The sequence below is a fragment of the Ammodytes marinus genome (genome assembly GCF_949987685.1).
Source record: "Ammodytes marinus genome assembly, chromosome: 2".
Classification (NCBI taxonomy): domain Eukaryota; kingdom Metazoa; phylum Chordata; class Actinopteri; order Uranoscopiformes; family Ammodytidae; genus Ammodytes; species Ammodytes marinus.
In genome coordinates, this window is record NC_137231.1 from 8,024,245 (window position 1) to 8,046,829 (window position 22,585).

Genomic DNA, 22,585 nt, shown 5'->3' on the forward strand with positions numbered 1-22,585 from the left:
AAATAACAAACTACACCCTCATCATTAGTTTGTGTTTTGATGTATTTTTGGACAAACTCAAAGACATCCTCTTTGTAATCAAGTCATGTATAAGAATCATGAGAAGATGGAACTGATTGCAACATCCAGCTCACACATGAACACACATACCCTCCTGACACACACACAGTGGGGTGTGGTGCTTGTGCAGAGACACTTTGTAAAGCAGAAGCTTTTAATTACTCAGTTTATGTGAGCTGGAGTAATGGTGTGTCTGCATGACTGCTGTGTACATCCATGTTTTGCTGTGAATAATTGTGTATAAAATAAGTGTATGTGTGCTTGACCATTGTCCTATGTCTGTGGTTGTAAAACACTACCTATTACCTTAATGCTAATCTCTGTATGTGAAACTGTGCAGCTGCATGTATCCTACATAAAATGTTACACTCTAATGGACATTAAGAGTGCTATGTGTTTGTATGGCTAATAATACTATGCTGCTGTTGCTTCTGTATACAATATTTATCTATCATAGTATTCCACATACTCTAGATAACAACATTAGCTTATTGCTCTCAATGTACATGCTCTACACTATCAGCTGATTATCTTTAATGTGGACATACACTCAGGGTTGTTTATGTGTGCCTCAGAGGTAATATGAGGTCACATTCCCCTGTTGGTGCAGGGAGGCACCAGGGCGTGGCTCAGGGCAGGAAGTGGAGGAGTCATACTAAATTCTTGCGTGGAAAATAGTTGTGTGTGTGTGTATGTGTACACATCAAGACTGTACTGTATACTGTATCAGTGTGTGTAAGAGGGAGTATCATTCCAGCGCAGTGCTATGCTACGGGGAGTTGACAGGGCAGTGTGTACCCAAGCTTTACTATGAAGACTTGTTGTCTGCTATTCATTACTATTAGTAACAGCACACAGCTAGCAAGTGTTTCACTGCAGCTGCTCTCTCCCTGCTGTGCAACCTCTTCCATGTTTAGGGACAGCAAGGGTCTATTTATCATATCAGGTTCATGGTCCTACAGTTAACACACAGTAACTGCAAGACATTGGTGGTTAGTTTTGGTAGCTTCTATGAAAACAAAGCATTAATTATAAGCTACAACAATTATATTTTACTGAGTCATTCAAAAATCACTAACTGAACAGACAGGCTGGGTCTTTTTGAAAAATAAAGACTTTTTTACTCAAATTATGTCATTCTATCGAAAGAGTAAAATCCAACTAACCTAACTTCATAAACCTGTTAAGGCAAACAAAAATCAGTACATTAAAAAGTACATTTATTTCATAAATCATTTCAAAAATGTTTTATAATACATGATATACACTTGTAGGACCCCCTACTCAGTTGTAAACAAATAATCTGAGCAGGGGACTACCCGGACTATTGGACTGAACCTCTTTTTGTCTAACAAAGGCTCTGTTCTGCTTGCCTGCCAGACCCAAACCCACACAAAAGGCTCCTTCTGCCACCACTGCTATTGTCCCTGCCCTTTGCCTTTAGTGCTTCACACTGTAGCAGTTTGGATGTTTGCAGCCACACACCCTGGCAACACACACACATTCTTAGACACACTAAACATGCAACCAGACAGAAAAGCTAAGGCAGAGGTGGGCTGAAAGATCTTACTTAGGGCCCTATGATTTCCGCGATAACGAAAATGTGGACGGAATCAAGGAATCGGGCAATAAAAACGGAATCTGCTGTTAACACGGAATGTCACGGAATTCGCCATTATTTTGGTGAAATTCAATTTCCAAGGCAAAGGGAAACAACACGGTTGAAATTAAAGCAGAACTAGGGAGGAATTTTGGTTTGGCGACATCTAAAGACAAATATACTGGCGTGAAAAGTAGAGCCTGGCTGCAGTAACGGTAATGTAACACACGGCGCCAAACCCCTTTCACAAATCTGTCTATTCAATGTTTACTTATTAATGTATCCATACACGTAACTCTGACATGTACATAACTTAATTTATTGTTAATAATATGGTCTGTTTATAAATTCGGCATATGATTAAAGCATCTAAAAGCACGCAATCATGTTAAACGTTTACTTTTTTTAAGTTATTAATGTCACTCGCTCCCGCAGATACACAGCACAGGGAGGTCTTATATTCAGCCATTGCTAAAGGGAGTGTTGTATAATGGAACGGTCGCTGCGGTACGTAATTCCAGTCTCAACAATGTTTCCTACACGCAATTATAACTCTAGCGTCTACTAGGGGTGTGCACTAGGGTTGCTGAAATTTCCCGAAATGGCCCCTTTTCAAATCCCGGGATTTCAGAGCTCCTCACGGGATTTCCCGGGATTTCCCGTTGAAACCATTATTGCCCTTTAATACTACTTTAATGGGACTAAATCAATGCCAATAGATAAATAAATGCAGCAGAACAAGGCTATATTACATCACGTTTTATTTCTACTTAAATAACATGAAGAAAAGCCATTCAAATTAGGCAAAATATTTTCCAGAAGTTAAATAGGCCTATTGAAAACGGTGTTTTTATGAAGAAAATACGAAAAATGTTTCAGAGGTTCAATATCAAAACATGGCCAAAAAACGGTGTTTGGCGAACAAATGTATTTCAAACAATCTATTTTTATTTCTATGAACGAAATCAGTTTAAATTGAATATTTTCCAAAGGATAGGCAAATAACAAAAAATGCACTACCGATTGCTCTTAACGTGTGAAATAAGACATGACAGAACTAACAGCCTATTCAAACTGACACGCTAAGCAAGATTACTTTCCAGCTTTCCTTTCTTTTACTTTCATGAAGTGTGACTTCAAGAAACACTGCTCAGCCTGTTTCTGAGCTTTGTCACGAACTGACACCGAGAACGCTCTTTCTTCCACGGACGTCGGCTGTATGGTGGAAAGTGCAGAGTAGAGCTGCTGCAGGCGTTTGGGTCGCTCTTTGGTTGCCTCGAAGAGCGCAAAGTCTTTTGAAATTATTTTGTGGAGGTCATTCCCATACCTCTGGTCTGGCTCGGGACATTGCATGCAGTCATTAGCCTCGTTCGACTTGGAGCCGTCTTGCTCAGACCTGCGCAACTATGAAGCCCGTCTTGCTGAGCGCACAACAAAAATGCTGTGCGCTCAGCAAGCCGAGCGTCATAATTGCGCAGGTCTGAGCAAGACGGCGACATCTCTAACGAGGCTAATGACTGCCTGCTGCAGATGTGCAGTAAGGCTCTGGGTCATCGTCTGCTCGCTTGGCTCTGGCTGATACGCATATTCTTGGGTATCATCAGACTCTTCCTCGGACACAGCACTTTCAGTATTGTAGAGGCGCTGGTATTTCGTATGCCTGCCTGTCTAAAAAATACATTTCACACAAAATATTGTGTAGCCTTTGTTTTATTCATTTTAGCTTATTAAAAAAAATATCCCCCCTAAAAAAAAACGAAAAAAAAAAAAAAAACGGGAGGACGGGTCCCGCGGCCAATTTCCGGTACTCCCGGACTGACTCATTTCACGGGAATCCCGAAATCCCGGGACCCGTCCAGCAACCCTAGTGTGCACGTGTACACGAGTAACCGTTTAGTAAAATCAAAATCTTCAAATTTTAAATGTTCTTTTTTTCAAAGTTTTTAAATATGTTCTGGAGACATGCATTTATTGATTTTACATCACTAATAAACTACTTGGGGAGGATAAAAGCTAGTCTGCCCAATCTGTCTGTCCCTCGGCGTGTGTGTGCGAGTGTGTGTATAATCGCAAACACACGCACACACGGGGAGGCGCCGTTCTCGGGCTCGAGTCACAGCCACGGAAGAGTGATGAAAGATAACCTAAAGATTAAAGTTACCCGGTTGACGTGAACTACGCGCGTAAGTAGCCCGAACTTTATAACACCTGTTCAACCTGCATAAACGTGGACATGTAGAAAGCGATAGGCTATATTAATCAGGAAATTAATGAAGCGCGATAATGACGGCGCACATGACAGGCGAACGCGTATGTGTGTGTGTGCTCGCCTACAGGACGGCGGGCGCACGAGGACAATGACGTCACGGTTAACCGTGTACACGAAAAAAATTCCGTCGTGTACACGGTTAGACATTTTTGTAACCGTTCACACCCCTAGCGTCTACAGCCCGTTGTTTTCATGTAGTGTAACTTTGTAACTTGTAATGTGTTACATTATTCAGCTGTTGCCGTGATGTCGGCTAACGCTGAAGCTAATGATAACTAGATCGCCGTCGCACAATAGACTGTAGGTTGGTGTTGCAGCCCGCTGTTGGGTGAAGGGCTGTCCCACCTGTCCAATATTCACTCTAGTCCAGCTTCTTGAAAAGTTTATAAGGACTCTATTATTTATGTAAAAAATAATTATTTAATGTTTCACTTGAAGCACAAAATTAATGGCTTTATTTTCTGTTATAGCCTACCCAACAAATCTGTTTTTTCGTTTTTTTAAGCACTAAAACAGTGCAATATTGTGTTGTATTCTTATATCTGATTAAATTGTTAGAATATTATTTGTTCGCATTAATTAGACACTCGTTCTGATGATGAAATGAGTGTTAATTGTAAAAAAACGGAAATCATGAGATTAAAACGGAAAAAACTAAATTTGTGAAAAAACTAAACGGAATTTGGAAAAAAAGAAAACGGATTTCATAGGGCCCTACTTACTGAAAGTCATCTCCACTCAGAGATATGTGGGTATGTTTGGAGTTGTGCGATGTGTTAGAACATAATTGAATACTTGTCTGAAAAGTGCTAATACAGTATGTTGATGGACAGTAACCCAGCCCCCTGCATACACAGATATCAACACACTGACTTACCCACACAGGTGCAGGTGGGGAACTCTGCCTGTAGATCCTTTGAAGGAGTATCCACCAAGGTCTTTGTGGGGGTGTCCAGGTAGCGCAGGGGAGACTCTAGGAAGCCTCTGAGAGATGGAGAAGAAGGCAGACTGTCCTTAGTGGGCGTGTCGTCCTCGGAAAAGCATGTGGTGGAAAGAACTGCAATATCACCCGATGTTTCGATCCTCATGCGTTTAGGCAGCGGAGAACCTGGCATGCTGAATGTATCCTCTAACACACTTGGCTTTTGCTGCTTGTCCAAAGTGGCCTCCTGAAATAAAGGAACATGTTGGGGCCCCTCATTCTGCTCCTCCATAGGGCTGTTTGTGGATGCCTGGTTCAAGGTTGCTTCACTTTGGGTCCCTGAATCATCCCTGCTCACTTCCATCTCCTGGTCGTTTGGATTCGATGTGGAGCTGGCTTGAGTGGTTGAAATGAAGGGAGCCGACTGGGCTTTGGATGATGATGTGGGACTGATGTCCTGAGGATTGCTCTGGGACAGATTCCGTGGCTGAGGGGCTGTAGCAGTCTCTTCAATGGGCTGACTTGCAGGTGCGTCTGGGACTGAGTCCCCAAATTCGGCCTCAAACTGGCGGATCAGTTCTTCGTACTTTGGATCTATGTTGACGAGTAATTTTGATGTGGTGGATGGATTTGTGGAGGTCAGAGGTGTGGTGGTGCTGGTGTTACTGCAGGCAAGGCTGCCCTCTGCCTCTAACTTCGCATGGGCTACAGGGGCCACATGTGAGGGCAGAGGGCCCATGAGGGCTGGAGTGTTTTCTGACAATGCAGAAACAATGGAAGAGGGAGTCATTGAGGAGTTGGAAATAGATACCTGAGATTGGGCTGGGCCAGGAAAGCCTGCAGCAGCAGCCTGAGTGGAGTTACTTTGTAGGGGCAGAGAGGGGAGACAACCCGGCTGCAGGCTAGTGAGGGTTGGGGATCTGTCTATCATGAGGACTGGCGGTTTTTGTATGGGGATTTGAGTGTGAGGCAGGAAGGTTGGCAGGGAGGCTTTCTGCTTGGTCTTTTTGATGACGATCTGTTTGGGTTTGGGCAGGGGATGGACTGAAAGCATGCCACTCATAGCTTTTACGACAGGAGATCCTTGGCTGCTTTTCTTCTTCTTGGGTTCCTTGGGTTCCCGTTTGATGGTCAGATGTGGCAAACCTTCTGCCTCAATCTGTGGCCACCATTTTTTCAGGTTTTGGCAAGCCAGAGGTTCACAAGGTCCTGGTGTCCCGAAACCAGCGGAGTGGTTAGAGAAGAGGTTCCTCTTGTAGTGAAGGTGCTGTTGCAAAGCTGCCTGAGTGGAGTGGCTGATGGCTGCCTGACCAGGAGACAAGGGGGTGCCAGGGTAGTGCTGACCCTGCTGCTGACAATTAGCTATGCCGTAATGTCCCATGGAGGCAGTGTGATGGTAGTGCTCACCGGAGTCTGGCTCTTGCTTTATCCTGACCAATGCTGGGCTTTCCTGTGCCTGGTTACCACAATTCTGGCTCAATCTAAGCTGCTGTGTGACTGGAAGCTTGAAATGAGCACTGCTGAACTTGCCACTTGTGTCACCAAGCAGCTGTTTGAGCTCTGACATGGGGTCTGAGCTACTTTGAGGTGCAGCAGCGTAGTGTGACTGGGACTCAGACTTCATACACATCCATGGGTTCTTCTGTTCAGAGCCTCTGTCTGAGCCCTGCTGCCAATGCTGGGGATTAGGACTAAAGCCTGGATGTTTTCCCTTAAAAGGGAAAGGAGAGGTAGAGGATGAGATTGGGGAAAAATTGGATGGCTGATCCTGGGATTGGGGCCTGTGGTGCTCACAGGACACTGGGACCTGCTGGCTGGTGTGTAGTCCTGGAGGGACGGATTGAGAGCGTGAGGAAGATGATTGGGGGCCGGGAGAGGACGAGATCGAGCAAGTGCCATTGGGATGCTGAGATAGGAGATTATGAGTATGTTGGTGGTGGTGGTGGATGTTATTGTTGTAGGGGAATTGACTTGGAGAGACGGCACCATGCGGAGCAGTACCAGATAACTGAGTCAGGGCTTCTATTGCGATGGCTGTTTGGAGACTGACATTCTTTTCCTTGGCTATGGAGAGCACCTGGGGAGAGCAGGGAATTGGGGGTTTGGCGCAGGGAACTTGGTCAGGATGAGGGCCTTTCATTCCCTGCTGTTGGGGGTATGCAGTAGAAAGATGCTGGCTGCCATTCAGCTGGGGGTAGGGCTGAGGTTGATGCTGAAAATGGGCTTTATGTAGGTGAGGTGAGTGTGGGGGAACATCAGGTATCTTGCAGGCACCTGGATCCTCACTGTTTGCTGTCTTAATCTTCTTCTCCAGCCACTCAAGGTAGTCTGGACAGTCAGGCCCATCACAGTTGCAGTTGGGGGGCTTGTGTCCATGTTTGGCTTGGCTCAGTGCTGTCTGTAGGGTGTTTAGGTCTTCAGGAGGTTGGCAACTACTCTCAGTCGCCACTGCAGAGAGTCTGGCCTGAGCCCCCTCGACACCCATCTCCTGGGTGAACTTTTGATACAGCTGGGCTGTGTTAGGTGGCACTAGGCATGAAGGGGAGGAAGAAGGGGGCAAAGAGCCAGCAATAGCAGAAAAAGCCACCAGATTATGGGCATCCTCGATGTCTGCATGGTGAATGGGTTCACCAGGGGTTGAACCACTGCTGCTGTTCCAAGATGGTTGCTTTTGCTGGGTGTCGCTGACCTTGCCATGTCCTGAACCCCACTGCCTTGGAGGCACACCTTCTACCCTTTGCTTCTCTGCTTCCAGAGATGTCTTCTCATCATTAGGATAGCGACTCAACCCATTGACCAGTTCCAGGCTCAGTGCGCCTTCCTGGAGGCGGTCATGTGACCCAATTTCCATCTGGCCTCCACTTCTTGGGCCATCCACTGAAGTGACTTCGTGAACAGTCTGAAAGATAGACATGGAGTGAGGTCAATGAAGTCATAACAATCCAACGAATCCAAGACTGAATAAAAAAAAACAATATTATTATTATATATAGTATGCATATTATTATTATTACTCACTGTGCACAGAGAATAAAATAATAACTTTGACAGAAAGATGAATAACATATCAATTAAATCATGATTTCACCCAGTGAACCATCATGTTGGGAGACTCAGCATGTCAGAGGTGTGGAATTTAATACACACTGAGCGGTGAAGGAAACAAATTACACTACACAAAATGACTGAGGTCAACAAAAGTCCACTTCCAAGAAGTGTTTATTTTCATTATTAACTACATTTGATCAAAAAAAGGCATAGTGAATAGTTTCGTATAATTCATCTGATTACAACATGTGTGGCTCCAATGAAAAACAAGATATTAAGAAATTATGTTCTTTATGAAAATATTGTACCACTTGCTACTGTTTTGACTGAATAGAACTTCTATTGAAACACGTTTTCCAAATGTTCAAAATGGCTCTCCTGATGTTATTTTGTTGTTCAGTGAAAACACTCAAAATTGAGGGATTCACTGTTAATTTCAAAATTATACATCCAAGGTTGATGTTGTGGCTCTGTTTATGTGATGATCTTAAACAATCTGAGCAAGCCCCACAGCTAAGGCTGAGATACACAACAATGTATGAAACATTCACAATTACTAAAGGAGTCTACCAGTGTGAGTGGACTTAATTTGCTTTTAAGTGATGACACAAAGTTCTGAGTTGGTGTATGCAGACATTTTTTATTATTATTTTTTTTAAAGGGCCATATTGCATTATATTTTTAAAATCGGCCGCGGGCCAATAAAAAGCAGGCGGCCCGCGGGCCGTAGTTTGGACACCCCTGGTATAAATGCTTCTTTAAATACAAGTGTTTTGTCCAGAAGTATTTTCGAATCAGTTGTTTATTATGTTTTCTGCTAGGGCTAAAGACCTTCTTAGACATTTGGTAACACTAACTCTCAGCCTCTTATCAGAGTAGCAACATACAGTATCTCACTTTCACTCTTAGTCAAAATTGGGACACTTGTGACATTGGTATACTTGAACTACAAAATTCAAACAGTTTAACATGAATAAATTATGTTAATATGTTAAGGCCAGATTGTATTCTCCAGTTCAATTGAATCTTAAAATGTTACTTGCAAAAACCCAGGTTAACTCCTCATAGATTCAAAAGAAATGAGTCTAAAGAGAAACAGCAAAGGAAGATAATCCAAGGGCAGACTAAGAAATAATTGACAGAGTTCATGTTGTGACTGAAGAGAGTATACCAACACACCTCAAGACTCATAGAGGGAAGCCAATGCACTGCTATAATAACCTGTTTAGTGTCGAAGTCTTTAGCCTTTGTGTTTACTATAAACGGAAAATATACCCTTAACGAGCACCTACTGAATGCTTCATACTGCAAAGTAGCCTTAACTGTAAAGGACAATTCCATACATTATTTTGTTTTGCAAGAACAGTCATTCCCTGACATAAGACACAACAAACCCTGAGTTTTAGAGATAGAATTCCTTACACATGCACACAAACTAACTTCAAGGTAGCTGACGTTCTCACAAATCTCACATGATTTACTAGTTCCTGATTCAGAAGTTTCAAAAGAGAGAGGAAATGGCTTCTCTTTGTAGATCCATCAGTTTATGACAGTAGAAGGGAACCTGACATCCAGCTTCCCCATGATTTCAATATTATTGAAATGAGCCTTTGAAGAGGGTAATTACTGGACAGGCGGTATGCTCAGGTCTTTTGAATCCACCTTCTTCACTGGGTGTCTGTCGGGGGTCCCAGGGGGTGGCGGGGGTATTGGTGAGAGGTGGTTTGGGGTTGGAGGGGAGGGGGCAGGGGGGTAGAGGGTGGCAGTGAACAGCCGGCATGCAATACGTGAGCGGCCCCATGTCTGCACTATTAGTGGCATCAGACGGGAAAGAGGAGGGGGGGGGGGCAGTTGTGCGTGGCAGTTATGAGAACTGCAGTGTGTTGAAACAGAGACCGCAACACTGCACAATTTAACATCCCACAATCACACAGTCAACCTGACACTCTCTTTTCCTCTTTTTTCAGTTACACATCTTTACATCACTCTATGATCTAAGCTTTGATTGACCTTGATTCATGGTGAGTCTGCTGGTTCAAGAAGCAAATGCTGCACTCACACCTGCAGCAGGTGTGAGTGCAGCACACTGTGCAGTCCGGGTGCCTCGGACTGTACAGACCACGTGCTTTGACAAATATTTACACCATGACAGAGTCTACTTTCTTGCCAGGAGCTTATCTCTGTCTCCTCTAACCGTCTCGTTCTACTTCACACACAAACACACACACGTTTGTACAAGCTTGACAGGCAAAACGCGCATCAAGAAGCATCAACACACATAACCGGATCAGATGTTGCAAAACCTGGTAGACCACTTATGTGTAGGAGCCCTTTAAACAAGACAAGCAAAGCAGGGGCTGACACACTGACAATGCAAACAAAACTGAAGGGAGGAGACAAAGTGTGTAAAGATACTAGTAATGGCAGTGAGGGGGTTAAGTTCAGCTTGTGAGTAGACAGCTGAACCTAAATCCCAGATACACAACAACCCCCCCCCCCCACACACACACACACATTCTCCCTCTTGTTCTCCTCCTTCACCCCCACCCCTTCCTTTGCTGCCGTGCCGAGCAGGAACATGAAGCGGCGACCCTGACAATATGAAGCCGGCTGAGACCCGAGGACCAGCGACGCATACTTACGAGTTCCTAGATGTCCAGACTGAGCTGCCGGTCGGAGAGCAGAAAGCAGAAGAGGAGACAGAGAGGAGCATGAGACTTGCCTGTTGGCACAGCAGCCCACAAGCAATCCGGCCTTGTTGGGTTGTATTCCTATTTATTTCCTCCGGTCTGTGCGGTGCACAGACAGAGCGAGTGGCGAAGTACACATGCATACATTCACACACGCACACACAACCATGCACACATAGACAACACACCTCCCCCCAGAACGGCACACACGTTTTTCATTCTCTTGCCTCTTCTTATGGTCGACGCTTTCTGTTCTCTCCTTTTTCCTTTCTCATTATCTGTCTGCTCCTCCCTTCCCTTTTTCAAAATCCTCTTTCTTTCTCTGGGCTACACATGCAGTCGGCTTCTCTTCGCAGCCCCCACCTTCCCCCTTCTCTCTCCCTCCATTCCCCTCCCTCTTGCGCAGCCTCTCCCTCCATCTCTCCTCTCTCTCTTCAGTGTGTGCAGAGCGAGAGGCCATTATCTGAGCCACAGCAGGCACGTACGATGGAATGGAGGAGTGTGCAGTGAGCAGAAACAGAGAGAGCTGTGGGGGATAGCGGCTAACAGCAGCAACCTAGGAAACAGCCCAGTGCAGCAGAGATCTGAGCAATGAGAAAACAATCTAAACCCTTCAACACTACTGGCTCTACTCTACTAGCCGATATTACATTTAAGGCTATATTCTGTGTTTTTGTTTATCCAAAAAAGTCAAGTATTATTGGCTATTTCGGATATGACACAGCTTCTCTGCTGGCAAGTGCAGATGCGACCCAGCAGCTAGCGAGTACACTATCCTAGCACACAATTGCATCAACTGGGAAATGGAGCGAAGAAAAGCAATGTTACAATGCTGGTTTTTGCTACTGCAAATGGTTTTCATAACATAGATTTTTTCCATGTTTGAGCATCTAGATTAGGCTCAACACCGGGCCAAAGGAGAAGTCACAGATAACGGGTATTCGATATCCATTTTCTTCCTCATCCACTATGAAATCGGTAACCCATTCCTCACTTAAAACGAAAAGATGCGATCTTAGATCTGTGGCTGAAAATAGATCTTCTAGCAAGGCTGCATGCACAAGAAGAATAACTGTTGTTGAATGAGGAGGTTGCTGCCTTGCTGTTTTTTTTGCTGGCCCTCCCTCCAAGATCCAAAGAATAGAGAAGAGGTGGAAGGTTTGCGAAGTGACGGATCATTCATTGACACTCTATAATGTAATTTCATTCACCTACAAGGGGTAAGAAAATGGAAGAGCAATGGCGATATGATTTCGAGAAATGGAACATGAATAGTGGATGACACTACGACATCAGTAAGCAACAGTAGCAGGATGAAGAGAGGGGAATTGAGGAACACACTGAGGATCGACAAGACAACAAGAGGGAAGTCTTTGGATTAATAAATTAAAAGACAGACAGAGTTGCTATGTTATTCATGTGACTGATAGTTCAAGGGTAGGGAAGATGAGAAAGAGGAAGAAGATGATGCGAACAGATAAGAGGACCAGCAAGTTGTTGCCAAACAAAAGCAGCGACTACAAGTAATTAAGTGATTACAGTTCGTCGAGGACAATATTCCTGTCCTCTCCTGTCCACCAGCCTACGATAACGTCCTCCTGTAATTCTCGCCTCACCAGTGTTCTTCTTAGACGTGATTGCCATTATCATCTTCAACGTCTTCAAGATTGCTGGATGTTTCCTCTCGCCCCCTTGCTGGCTGACTGGCCTTGTGGCTTCGCCTCTCTTCTGACCAACATTGCTTGAGTTTTGGAGCAGATTTAACCAGGAGGAGGAGGAGGGGGAAAACATGGCCGTCTCCCTCATGCAGGTCGTTGTCAGCTCCTGCGTAGTATTTTTCTCTTATATTACTGAGCGTGTGCCGGCTACACTGCGCTATGGCTGGAACAACTTCAGTAGTCTTTCCCTGCTTCTTGCTACTTTGGCTTTACCCGTTTTTCTTGATCTCTCATTTTCTCTAGCGTTCTAAAACTGCATCTGCCTACCTCTCTGGGATTGTCTCTGTTTTGTTTCCTGAGTCTTCTCTCCTCCTAGCATAGCTTATTGCATTACCGTTCCAACATTTTCTGTTGCACCAGCTCTCTGGCCCTGTAAATTGCACACTCTCGGTCTCTCTGTTGCCACACTTATTCGTATATACACACACACGCAGATGAGCGTCAATCCCAAAGAGAAACACAGCGCAGCCTAAGCTGTCTAAAGGAAGGAGAGGAGAAGTAGAGCATTGGGTCACATGACCGGGGAGCGCCAATGAGAGAGAAGGGAGAGCAGTGATCAAGAGAGGTAGGAAACACATGTAGCGATGACATAGCTGCATCGTCATCATCATCATCCCAATCATCATCATAGTGTCTCCCACCAGGATGCCTGCCTCCACCACTGGGTGGGCACATGTGTCATCTATCACCAACCACCACACACCAACGGACACTTAAAAACATGCTCTTTCATTCGCCTGACTCACTTGTGCTCACTCACTCCCCCGTCTGCAATGACATGGCATTTCTTGCTCAGGACTCAACTTAACCCCTGAATCACTAACTCTCCTGTTTTAAAAGGACTACCGCATTAAACACTCTGTATACTACAGTATAACGCTGTGCTCACAATAAAGAAGAAATAACTTTCAGCCTTTAATGCTAAAGAAATACCAGCTATACAACACTTGCCAAAACATTTTTTTAAACTAACATGCTAAAAGACACCTTGGCAGACCGACACTCAGCGTTACTACAAGTAATAAACAGGGCTATCATTGAGTGATATTTCGTGGCTGTGACATTTCCAATGATACTTAATGAACATCAAGAAAGCAGAACAGAAACAAAGCTGAGCGTGTGACATAGAGGACTGTACCATACTCCCAACATGATACCCTGACTCACTTTGTGAAAACATGAGCACTGAGTAAGTGTGTCGCTGTGCACGTACACATATGAAAACATAGGGAAGTACAATTTGACCAAAACATCCACATCAAAGAAAGAACCTCAATGATAGCAAATTCAGCTGTTTCCAACATGAGACAGATGCTAATAAACAAAACAGTGAATACAGTTTATATGACATTTTCTGTAGGTAAATTAAACTAACTAAACTCTTGATCCAACATTCACACATGTGCTCATTGATGACTCAAAACCAGCAGCAGAAAGCAACTGTCACTTTAAGTGAACCATTGCTTAGCATCTCTGAAGTTCATGTTTGTATCTTTATCAAACAGAGAAGATTTACCAGAACATTTAGATATTGAAGAATGGCAGAAAAATTCCATTTAGTACATTCTTGGCTTCAAGATGTTTCTGTGAGATTAAAGCAATGGGAACGCCACCATGCTGCCAGTCAGGTCTGTGTCCTGAAATCACCTCCAGAGCACGGTGGGTTACTATTCAACTTGATAACATAACAACTTGACAGATAACATTATAACAGAAAGGCATACAGTCTGTAGCAGTGTCCAAGTTAACTTCAAATTAAATTGTGTTCACTTCAAGTGACTCTTAAACCTCCAACACACTGTAAAATACAACAACAATTACTTTTTAGTGGAAATCGAATTCAAAACATGAACCTGTATGGCGCATACTTACAGTAAACCTGCTGCAACCCGTCAATGAGAGAGAGAGGAAGGTACAACACAGAATCCAATTGTCAATGTCACATTGATCCCCTCATCTCACAATCTATTCAAATCATCATTAAAAGGAGTTGTTTCACGCCCTTATCTCTCTCTGCATCACTCTCTCATTTCTCTAGCTCTCGCTCACTGTTTCTCAGCAGCACAGAGGAAAGGTTTGGGTTGTAGGAGGGATGACTGACAACAGAAGTCCATCCTCATCATTGTGTGTTGTGTGAGCTTGCATGACTAAGTCTGAGTCACGTTAGCCTTTTTACCTCAACAGGGCCCTGACCTAAAACCCTCACACACCGAAATAAGCTTTTAAAAAATGTTTACCAGAACATCTGTAGTGGGAGGTCTGGTGTATGAAGCAGAGGTAAGCCAATAAAGAACTACTTGTTCAGTTTCAAGATAGCCAAAGGTGAATAATCTTTCTTCAAATTGATAGTCACAATTTATTTGCCTTCATCTCCTCTCTTTCGTGGGATGATTTGTGCCATTTAGGGTAAAAGGTCATCAAACAACTCGCACGAGTGTCGCTGTCATGACGTGAGGGTCTTTTCCCCCTCCTCCCATCTCTTCCTGTCAGTTGAATCCGCCCCTGTACACCCCCACCCCCAACCCATATTGCCATGTAGTCTAATGAAATCAAGGTCATCTGATCTGACATACTCTGTGACTCTCTGTCCTTCCCCCTCTCCCTCTCTTTTTGCTCTCTGTCTCAATTTTCTACTTTCTTTCTCTTTTTCTCTCCCCCTCCATTTCTCATCACATGCACACAGAGGAAAATACTCTAAAAGCTCCTGCAAATGGACACGCTGGCAACGAACGAGGCACACTAATGATTTTTTCTTCTTCTACGCACACATACATGCTAGTATGCATACAGTATTGGATTGTTCTCCTGTGGGTCACTGGGTTTATTGGTGGGCAGGACAAGAAGCTGCAGAGCTGCACTCAGCACATACAGTATTTAACAGAGTGGAAGCAACGCAAAGTGTTTCAGCCTGCTTGAACAAATAAGAAATATATTTTACTGGATCCTCTTATCATTGTGATAAGAGTATTACTATTAATTATACTAATTTAGTATTTTCATGAACAAATGAGGAATAAAATGTGTTTAGTTTTGGATATCACCAATGTCATGAAGAAGATATAAAAAGTAAACTGATTGACAAAGCCTTTATTGTATGGCTTAAAAAATGTTTGGGCATTCTTTGTAAGGATGTGTCACCATATGCAGAGTGTCAGTGTATCTATCTATGCACTGTATTCTTTCCGTCTGTCTGTTTGTAATGTCTAACAGACTGGCAAAATATTGTTCAAATTGAACCTTGTTATTGCATCCTTGCATCTGTCTGTTTCTCCGGTTCTCTCTCTTTGTCTTTGCTTCCATTGCCATCTGCACAACCCCCCCCCCCCCCCACCCCAACACGCTACCAGGCCAGGCAGAATGGTGTTTGGTTCAGGGTGTGTTTGGGTATATCGTAGTACTGAGTGTAGGGTATCCAGTCTGAGTCATACCTCCTGACTTTTGGCACGTGCAAGTCGGCACGAATAGCCCAGCTGGGGATGCCCCCGCCCTCCCTCCTCACAACCACTCTTCACAAAGAGAAAGGGAGGTGTGGTTTGGGAGGGACGAAAGAAAAAAAATGGAAAGGTGGTAATGGTTGTGGGGGCTGTTGGGCAGGGTGGAGCCACTAAAAAATAATGAGCAGGAGGCGGAAAAAGGAGGGAGGCGCTGTTTCTAATAGGCAGTTCTTTGTGCTTGAGGTTTGGGTCATGAAAGAAGGAGAAGAATGTAATCAATACTCATAATGTGATTGAACATTTTAGGTCTGAGACAAAGAATGTGGACAACATACATAAGTAATGATAGTTCAAAAACAATAAAAGAACACTGTGTAATACATACTATCTTCCAGGCTAATGTGTGCAGACATGAAAAAGAGCTGAGCCGCCAAATCTGATTGGAGACTGACGTAATCATTAACAGAACCCATTCGTTTCAAACACGAGAGCAATGGTTTTCAGGTACACATTACAGCCAGCATGATTATGAGATGAGTTTTTGGAGACAATATTTGGGGGTACAATCACAAATTATACAGACTTAATAGATAAAAACAGAGAAAGCAATAGAACCCGTCCTCAGCTCTGCACAGTGGCTAGTTGCCAGCCTTGTCTCTCTCTCAGGACTCGGGCTAAGATTAGCTTCCCATATGTTCAAGTCAGGCGTAGCCTGTCTTAAAGGGCCAGTGCGGGATTGTGCACTAGGAAGATTTATAATCAAGGTACAAATGTATTTTTAATGATTCAAATGAGAGGCAGACTCCTAGAAGATTGTGGCTGGATAATGTTGTGTCCTTTTAATGTGCGGTTTTTGAGAAAAGATTCCATGCCAAGCACCTCTGAGCTCCTACCAGTTTTATGCCTGGTCTTACCTTATAATCATAATAATTACTCAACTTATTCAAGTTACATGAATACACTTCTGTTGCTTCAAAAATCTATTTTGTCATGTTTGCATTTCAATGGTGTGTAATGAAAACTCCAACAGCTGTGGCACTGAGTTACATAAAACATGGCAGCGTTGGGCTGCAGCGGGATTCAGGATTGTATACACTGTGCCCAGAGGGAGCAGCAGAGCAGCCACCAGAGAGTTTAGAGTTAAAGAGCTCGCACAACAGCTGAGGGCTCCTCCCCCTACTCACTTCATTCATTTTTTATTAACTGCGGCACCAGGCGGCTGACAACCTTCTCCAACATCATACATAGATACCATGAACGACGCCAATGAGCCACTGACCACAGCTCTTAGTGCCATAGACGGTACCAATCTAGCCCAGGACACAGTGGAGGATAAGTCATGTTCACTGCTACATGTAGGACTATACACAGTGTAGCAGGACATCTATCTGCTTGTTGTCATTAAATAGGCATGAAGCATTGCAACAGTGCAGAGCTTATCAATTTCTTATATATTGAGAATTATGTTCAAGTTTGGCAATTGTAATTGACTATGCATTCAAATGTCCCATGAAGATTTACAGCTTGAGGTATCTTTGATAAATCCGTTCCATTACAACCATTAGAGGAAGCTTGAGTGAAAGCCATGTTCACTTCTGCACATCATTCATTGCAGATAAATGAGTTGATCAGTGCCTAAAAGTAACCGAGTCTTCTTGGCTTTGCATGCAGCGCTGTACGCTAGTTTAAAGGGGAAAATTTAGCCATTCACCTTATGGTTAACTTTGAACTTAATTCATGTAGTCAGTGTTTTTTCTCTGAGTGAAAATTGTGTAAAGATAAAGCAGTTCCCCAAAGTATAAAACATCCATACCAACATAAGGCTAAAGTAGAAATGTTTAAAAATATGTAAATACTAGGGATGCACGTAGCGACTAATTTCCCCAATGTTTAAACAGAAGTTTGAATTAAGACTAGTCGAATAGTCTATTAAAAAAACAGTGAGAAAGCTAAGCACATTGCAAATGCTTTAGGAGCCCTTCAGCCTTAACATTCTTGTAGACAATTACCAAGGCAGTATGCCGTTATAATGTGCGGCGCACTGTTTATTCTTAATATGGCCCGTCATTAGACAGACGTAGTCCTACCGGATGGATTTACACACACCGATCGGCAGATATCCATATTTTAAGTATGTCTTTATGAAAGTGGTTGTTTTGTCCCTACTGCCACGCGTACAAAAAATGAAAAAGCGGCTGACAAACGAGTCATCACAGTGGGCCTTTAGGCAGCGGTCAAGAAAATGTTTTGCTTCGATTTGTGAAGCTCTCACCTTTTTATCACTCTCGCTCCATCGTTTACAAGCCCACACACAAGTTAAATCTGAAGTCCAAGTGATGGGCAATAAATTACTAACTGACTAGTATTTCTGGTGCCGACTACTGAGGCTAAGGACGTTTAAACGTTAAACCGACTAGTCCTGTGCATCCCTAATACAAACATTTCTTGTAATAGATTGTATAATATTGTATAGGTGTTGTTTTATTCTATTAACCCATTGATGACGGCTGCTGCGCGATGCCACATTGGCTCTCCTGCCTGATGCTGCGTCGTGCAGCATTATTACTTTATCTAATTTTCATGGCATTCCCAGCATAGAATGCACTGTCATTGGTTCAAATACACATGAGGTGGGTTTTGTTGATTTTTTTAAGACCACTTGACCACCCAAAAGTTGTGTGGTTTGCCGAAAATCATGTCAATAAAAAAAAATAAAACAAAATAATAAAAAAAATACGCCAGCTATGTCGGCGACAGAACAGTTAGTGGCGTTTGGTGCGCAGAATCAAGGTCTACTATAGACTACTGACGAAAATCACACAACACATTGCATCTATTTATTAACAATATTTAATAATTTTCTAATTCATCTAATTTTGACGATTTTTAGAAATATTTATTGGTTTGTAAGCGCTAAGGGAGCATGTTTAAATAAAACCTGTGAACCTTAACTTTTAAATGTATTTTATTTCATGTTTCTATGTGCTACACAGGCTTAGATATTAAGGTTTTGGTAGACTTGACAATTCGTACTATTTTTTCAGAAAACCCTCAGGCATTAAGGACATGCATCCTAGATTGCCATAGTCATCAATGGGTTAAGTCTTTGTGCAGTTATGTTAAATATGCTTTGAAGTATTTAAAAAAAAAAAGATTATAGTATTATAGGTATCTTTTATTTATCAAAGCAACATCAATAGGAAGATATGTTCTAAATAAGCTAAAGCCCTATCTTAAGAACCGAAACCATGTCACAATTATTCACATTTGAATGAATCATTAGATCACTAGTTGCCTTTCAAGGCACAATAGTAACAAGGCTGCAGTTCTTTACTGAGTGGAAACACAGAGCAGTAAATACATCGAAAGCCAACGCTGAATGGAAGAGATGATGTCAAACCCTCCACTTCCTGAGTCTGTACTATATACAAAACCACTAACTACACAAATACACACACATGGTGCTGGCAAGTGGGTCATGTGACCAACCTTGGATGCCGGACTTGAGCTAAAAGTAATGCAATGATGTCATCAGACATTCAGTGTTGCTACGGAAACTAGGTCAGTGTTAACCCTTTGCAAACAAGTCAGGGGATTCCATGCGAGGCCAAACATATGATTAACTAACGTTCCATCTGCTGTCACGCGCTCAGTGGTTTAAGCATTTCTGCTCTGCGTTTGACTTTTTCCCACCAGAGTAATGTGTGTGTAGTTTATCTTATGTATAAAGAGGAAATCCTGTGTATGGGCGTGGAAAAAAAATCACGCGACTGCAGTTCGTCTGTCTTGTAACCTATTGTGGTAAACTCTTGATTCAATTCTGCTTCCTGAACAGAAAAGAAAGGTATGCAACAAACACTACGCTGTAAAACTGAGATGTAACATTGAGAGTACTGCAAGACCCACTTCTAACAATGTCTATTATCACACAATGTTTTTATGTTACAACATTTTGGAGCTGTTGTGTGGGTCCTTGAAATACTTCATTATCAAGTCTAACTAGTTATTTAAACTGTCAAGAGTCAAAAATAGTCAGCTGGTTGGGGGTGGACCGTGCTTGTCTTTGTTTAACCAGGGAAATGTTTTACAAGGAAACAGATCTTCAGGAGATAAACACTCCACCAAGGACACGCACAGGAACTATGACCCTTTACAAACAGGAGCTCAGGGAAGCCACAAAGGCAGAAAACACAAACTTGTTTATCAGTCTATAGCTCTTCTTATGAACTGACAGTTCCCAAAAAAAATCCCAAAACCAGATGGTCATGTATAACTTGTAGATAAAGAGACCGTCTACGCATGGATAGGGATTAGAGCAGGCTTAAAGGTAAACTAGAATATGGCGATACAGCAGAGCTAAACTCATCCATGACATTTTAAACTGATGGACTAACTTATATTTTAAATCACTGTAGTGATGTAGGTGAATGTGTCTGCCGGCATAACTGTCCTCCCGTCCTATCTTGTCCTGTCCACATGTCTAGGTTTGCAACAATGAAATGTTTAACTATGCATCTGTTGTCAAATTAAGTCAAATCAAAGCATTCTTTCTTCTACTGGGAGAGGACATCACAAGATGTGTATAACTCAGACAACAGCTCGTTTTGTGCTCGACAAATCCTTTCTCTATGAAGCCTCGCATCTCGAACTTCCTTTCCATATAAACACACAAGCATGCCCCTTCTTGGCAAAGCTGTGGAACAGCAGCTCACAGCTACCACGCGCCACAGGTTACTACGCCCGACAATCAAACACGTACGCATGCGTGACCCACTAACTTTTACTCCCTTTACCTCATTTGACTCCAGAACCTAGGAGAAGAAGGACGGCCCTCCTGGCTCCTGAGCCAGCGCGTACGCTTCCTCCTCCTCATACTCCCTCCTATCCCTAGTCTCTCGTATCTACACATGTCTGGCTCTGGCACCAATCAGCAGGCAGCGTGGGACGCTTTAAACCGAGTACACCGCCACTTTATCACCGAGGTCCTCAGCTCATAGCAGCTTGGAGGAAAAAGTCAAAGTAGCCAATTTATAACATTCAGTATCCGCCGAGGGCAACAAGGATGGGTAGACGATGCCTAAGCACCTTTACTCCAACCCGCCATGATATCAGGAATAATATAATGAGTTCATGACTGCGCCGGAGTTAGCAACAAATCGATGAAATCCTAGCGACACAGCGTTGACAATCATAGTTGTATCTGCGCAATATACCGACGCTTCAAGACATTCATATATAGATTAACACATGCAAAACTGACAGAGCCTGGTCACATTTGTAAAAATGCATGTATGAACAGACACACATTAAGTAGAGTTACCGGTCACGGTTTTATTAACTGCCATATTTACAACTGCATTCATGAACAGACTGCTTAGTAATAAGCCAACATGGATAGAGATTATGTACACAGATGGCCGAGAAGTCACAGACACAACAGTATGGAAACACAAACCCCATGCCCTCTCTTACCTCGGCTGCCAGTTCGGGGTCTCCGAAGCAGCTTGGACTGTTGTCTTCACAATATTCCACCTTTACAGCCATTCAACAGAGCAAGAGAGGGGGGGAACGGGAAGGAGACAGAGAGAGATGGGAGGGGGAGAGAATAACAATCAATAGAATAATGCGACAATGGCCTTCTGAACAAGACTTGTCATTAAGGACAGCAGGACTGCCAGGTACAACATGCATGCCTTTTTACACACAATCCCGTTATCGTTCGTGTCATTCTCAGCAATCATCAAAAAGCAGCCTAGGACACAAAACTATTTCTTTGATTTGAACTCAAACAGTGAGCCGGCACTTCCCTCTACTGCTGGGACAGAGAATGAGAGACAGCAAAGCCAGATTCCATTTCAATTATAGAATTATGTAATGTCTGTATCCCGAACTGGTGCAGACTTCTAATGTATGCCAGTGTCAGTGGATAGGTTAGCTGAGAGTAAGATGGAAATAGATGGACACTGTTCAAAGCAGGGCTGATTATTGTCAAGCAACAGCATCTTCTTATTTGGCACAGCATGTCCCCCTTGTCTACATGGCCCTAGCTGTCTCAGTGTTAAATTATGTGTTTTGTCTCGAGCTGTTCCCCAGTCCCGCCAACGTTATCTCTCCCCCCCTCCCCTCCCCCCTCCACACCCACCAATCAATCCTAAAATAGTCTGGAGTGAGGAATATTTACCCTCCGAGCCTCTGAGCTTCCTTGGTTTGTACTCCTCCGTCCACTGGCCAAATCCCCATCAGAAGACTCTGGCTCCCTCTCGTCTTCACCTCTATCCCTTTCTTCTCTCTCGCTCAATCTTTCGGTCTCTCTCTACCTCTCCTCTCTTCTTTCACGGTCTCTCACTCTCGTCTGTGTTCCAACAGCCCATTCAGGAAGCCATCTTGTGTTTTTAATCTGGTTTTACATGAGCCCTTGTACACACGCTCTCTCTCTCTCTCCCTCTCTTTCTCTCTCTCGCTTGGTCTCTTGCTCTACCCCGTCGCTCTCTCTCTCTCCCCTGCTAGTATTCCAATAGGTCTACCGCACACACGCTCATAAACACACACACACACAGTCAAGTGTTTTTTTTTTTGGTCTCTGGGATCGCTATCACTCCTTCCTCACACTCGCTCAGTTTTTTTTTCTCTTCTCCTTTTGCACACATGATGTGAATGCCCCCTGAACCATCCCCTCCCCCCACTCTTTCTCTTCAAACATATACACTCATGAACAAATGTACACACACACACACACACACACACAAGCACACACAGAGTTCGTCGGAGAGACGTCACGCTAGAGATAGAACACAAAGCCAGTCCGTCCACCAATCAGAGGCGGGGCTGGGCTCTGCTGCTAGGG

The 22,585-nt window shown here is 43.5% G+C and overlaps 1 protein-coding gene across 1 annotated transcript in view; it reads right to left on the reverse strand.

The window, feature by feature from the left end:
* tet3 (tet methylcytosine dioxygenase 3) overlaps positions 1-22,215 on the reverse strand; it is a 36,203-nt gene extending 13,988 nt beyond the window's left edge. Inside the window, exons 1-3 of the mRNA XM_080047916.1 lie at positions 21,923-22,215; positions 21,214-21,273; positions 4,807-7,750 (exon numbers count right to left, since the gene is read on the reverse strand). Of these exons, the coding sequence (XP_079904042.1) occupies positions 4,807-7,702 (2,896 nt within the window). The 5' untranslated portion in view covers positions 7,703-7,750; positions 21,214-21,273; positions 21,923-22,215. The remainder of the gene's footprint in view (positions 1-4,806; positions 7,751-21,213; positions 21,274-21,922) is intronic.
* Between the last annotated feature and the right edge of the window lie 370 nt (positions 22,216-22,585).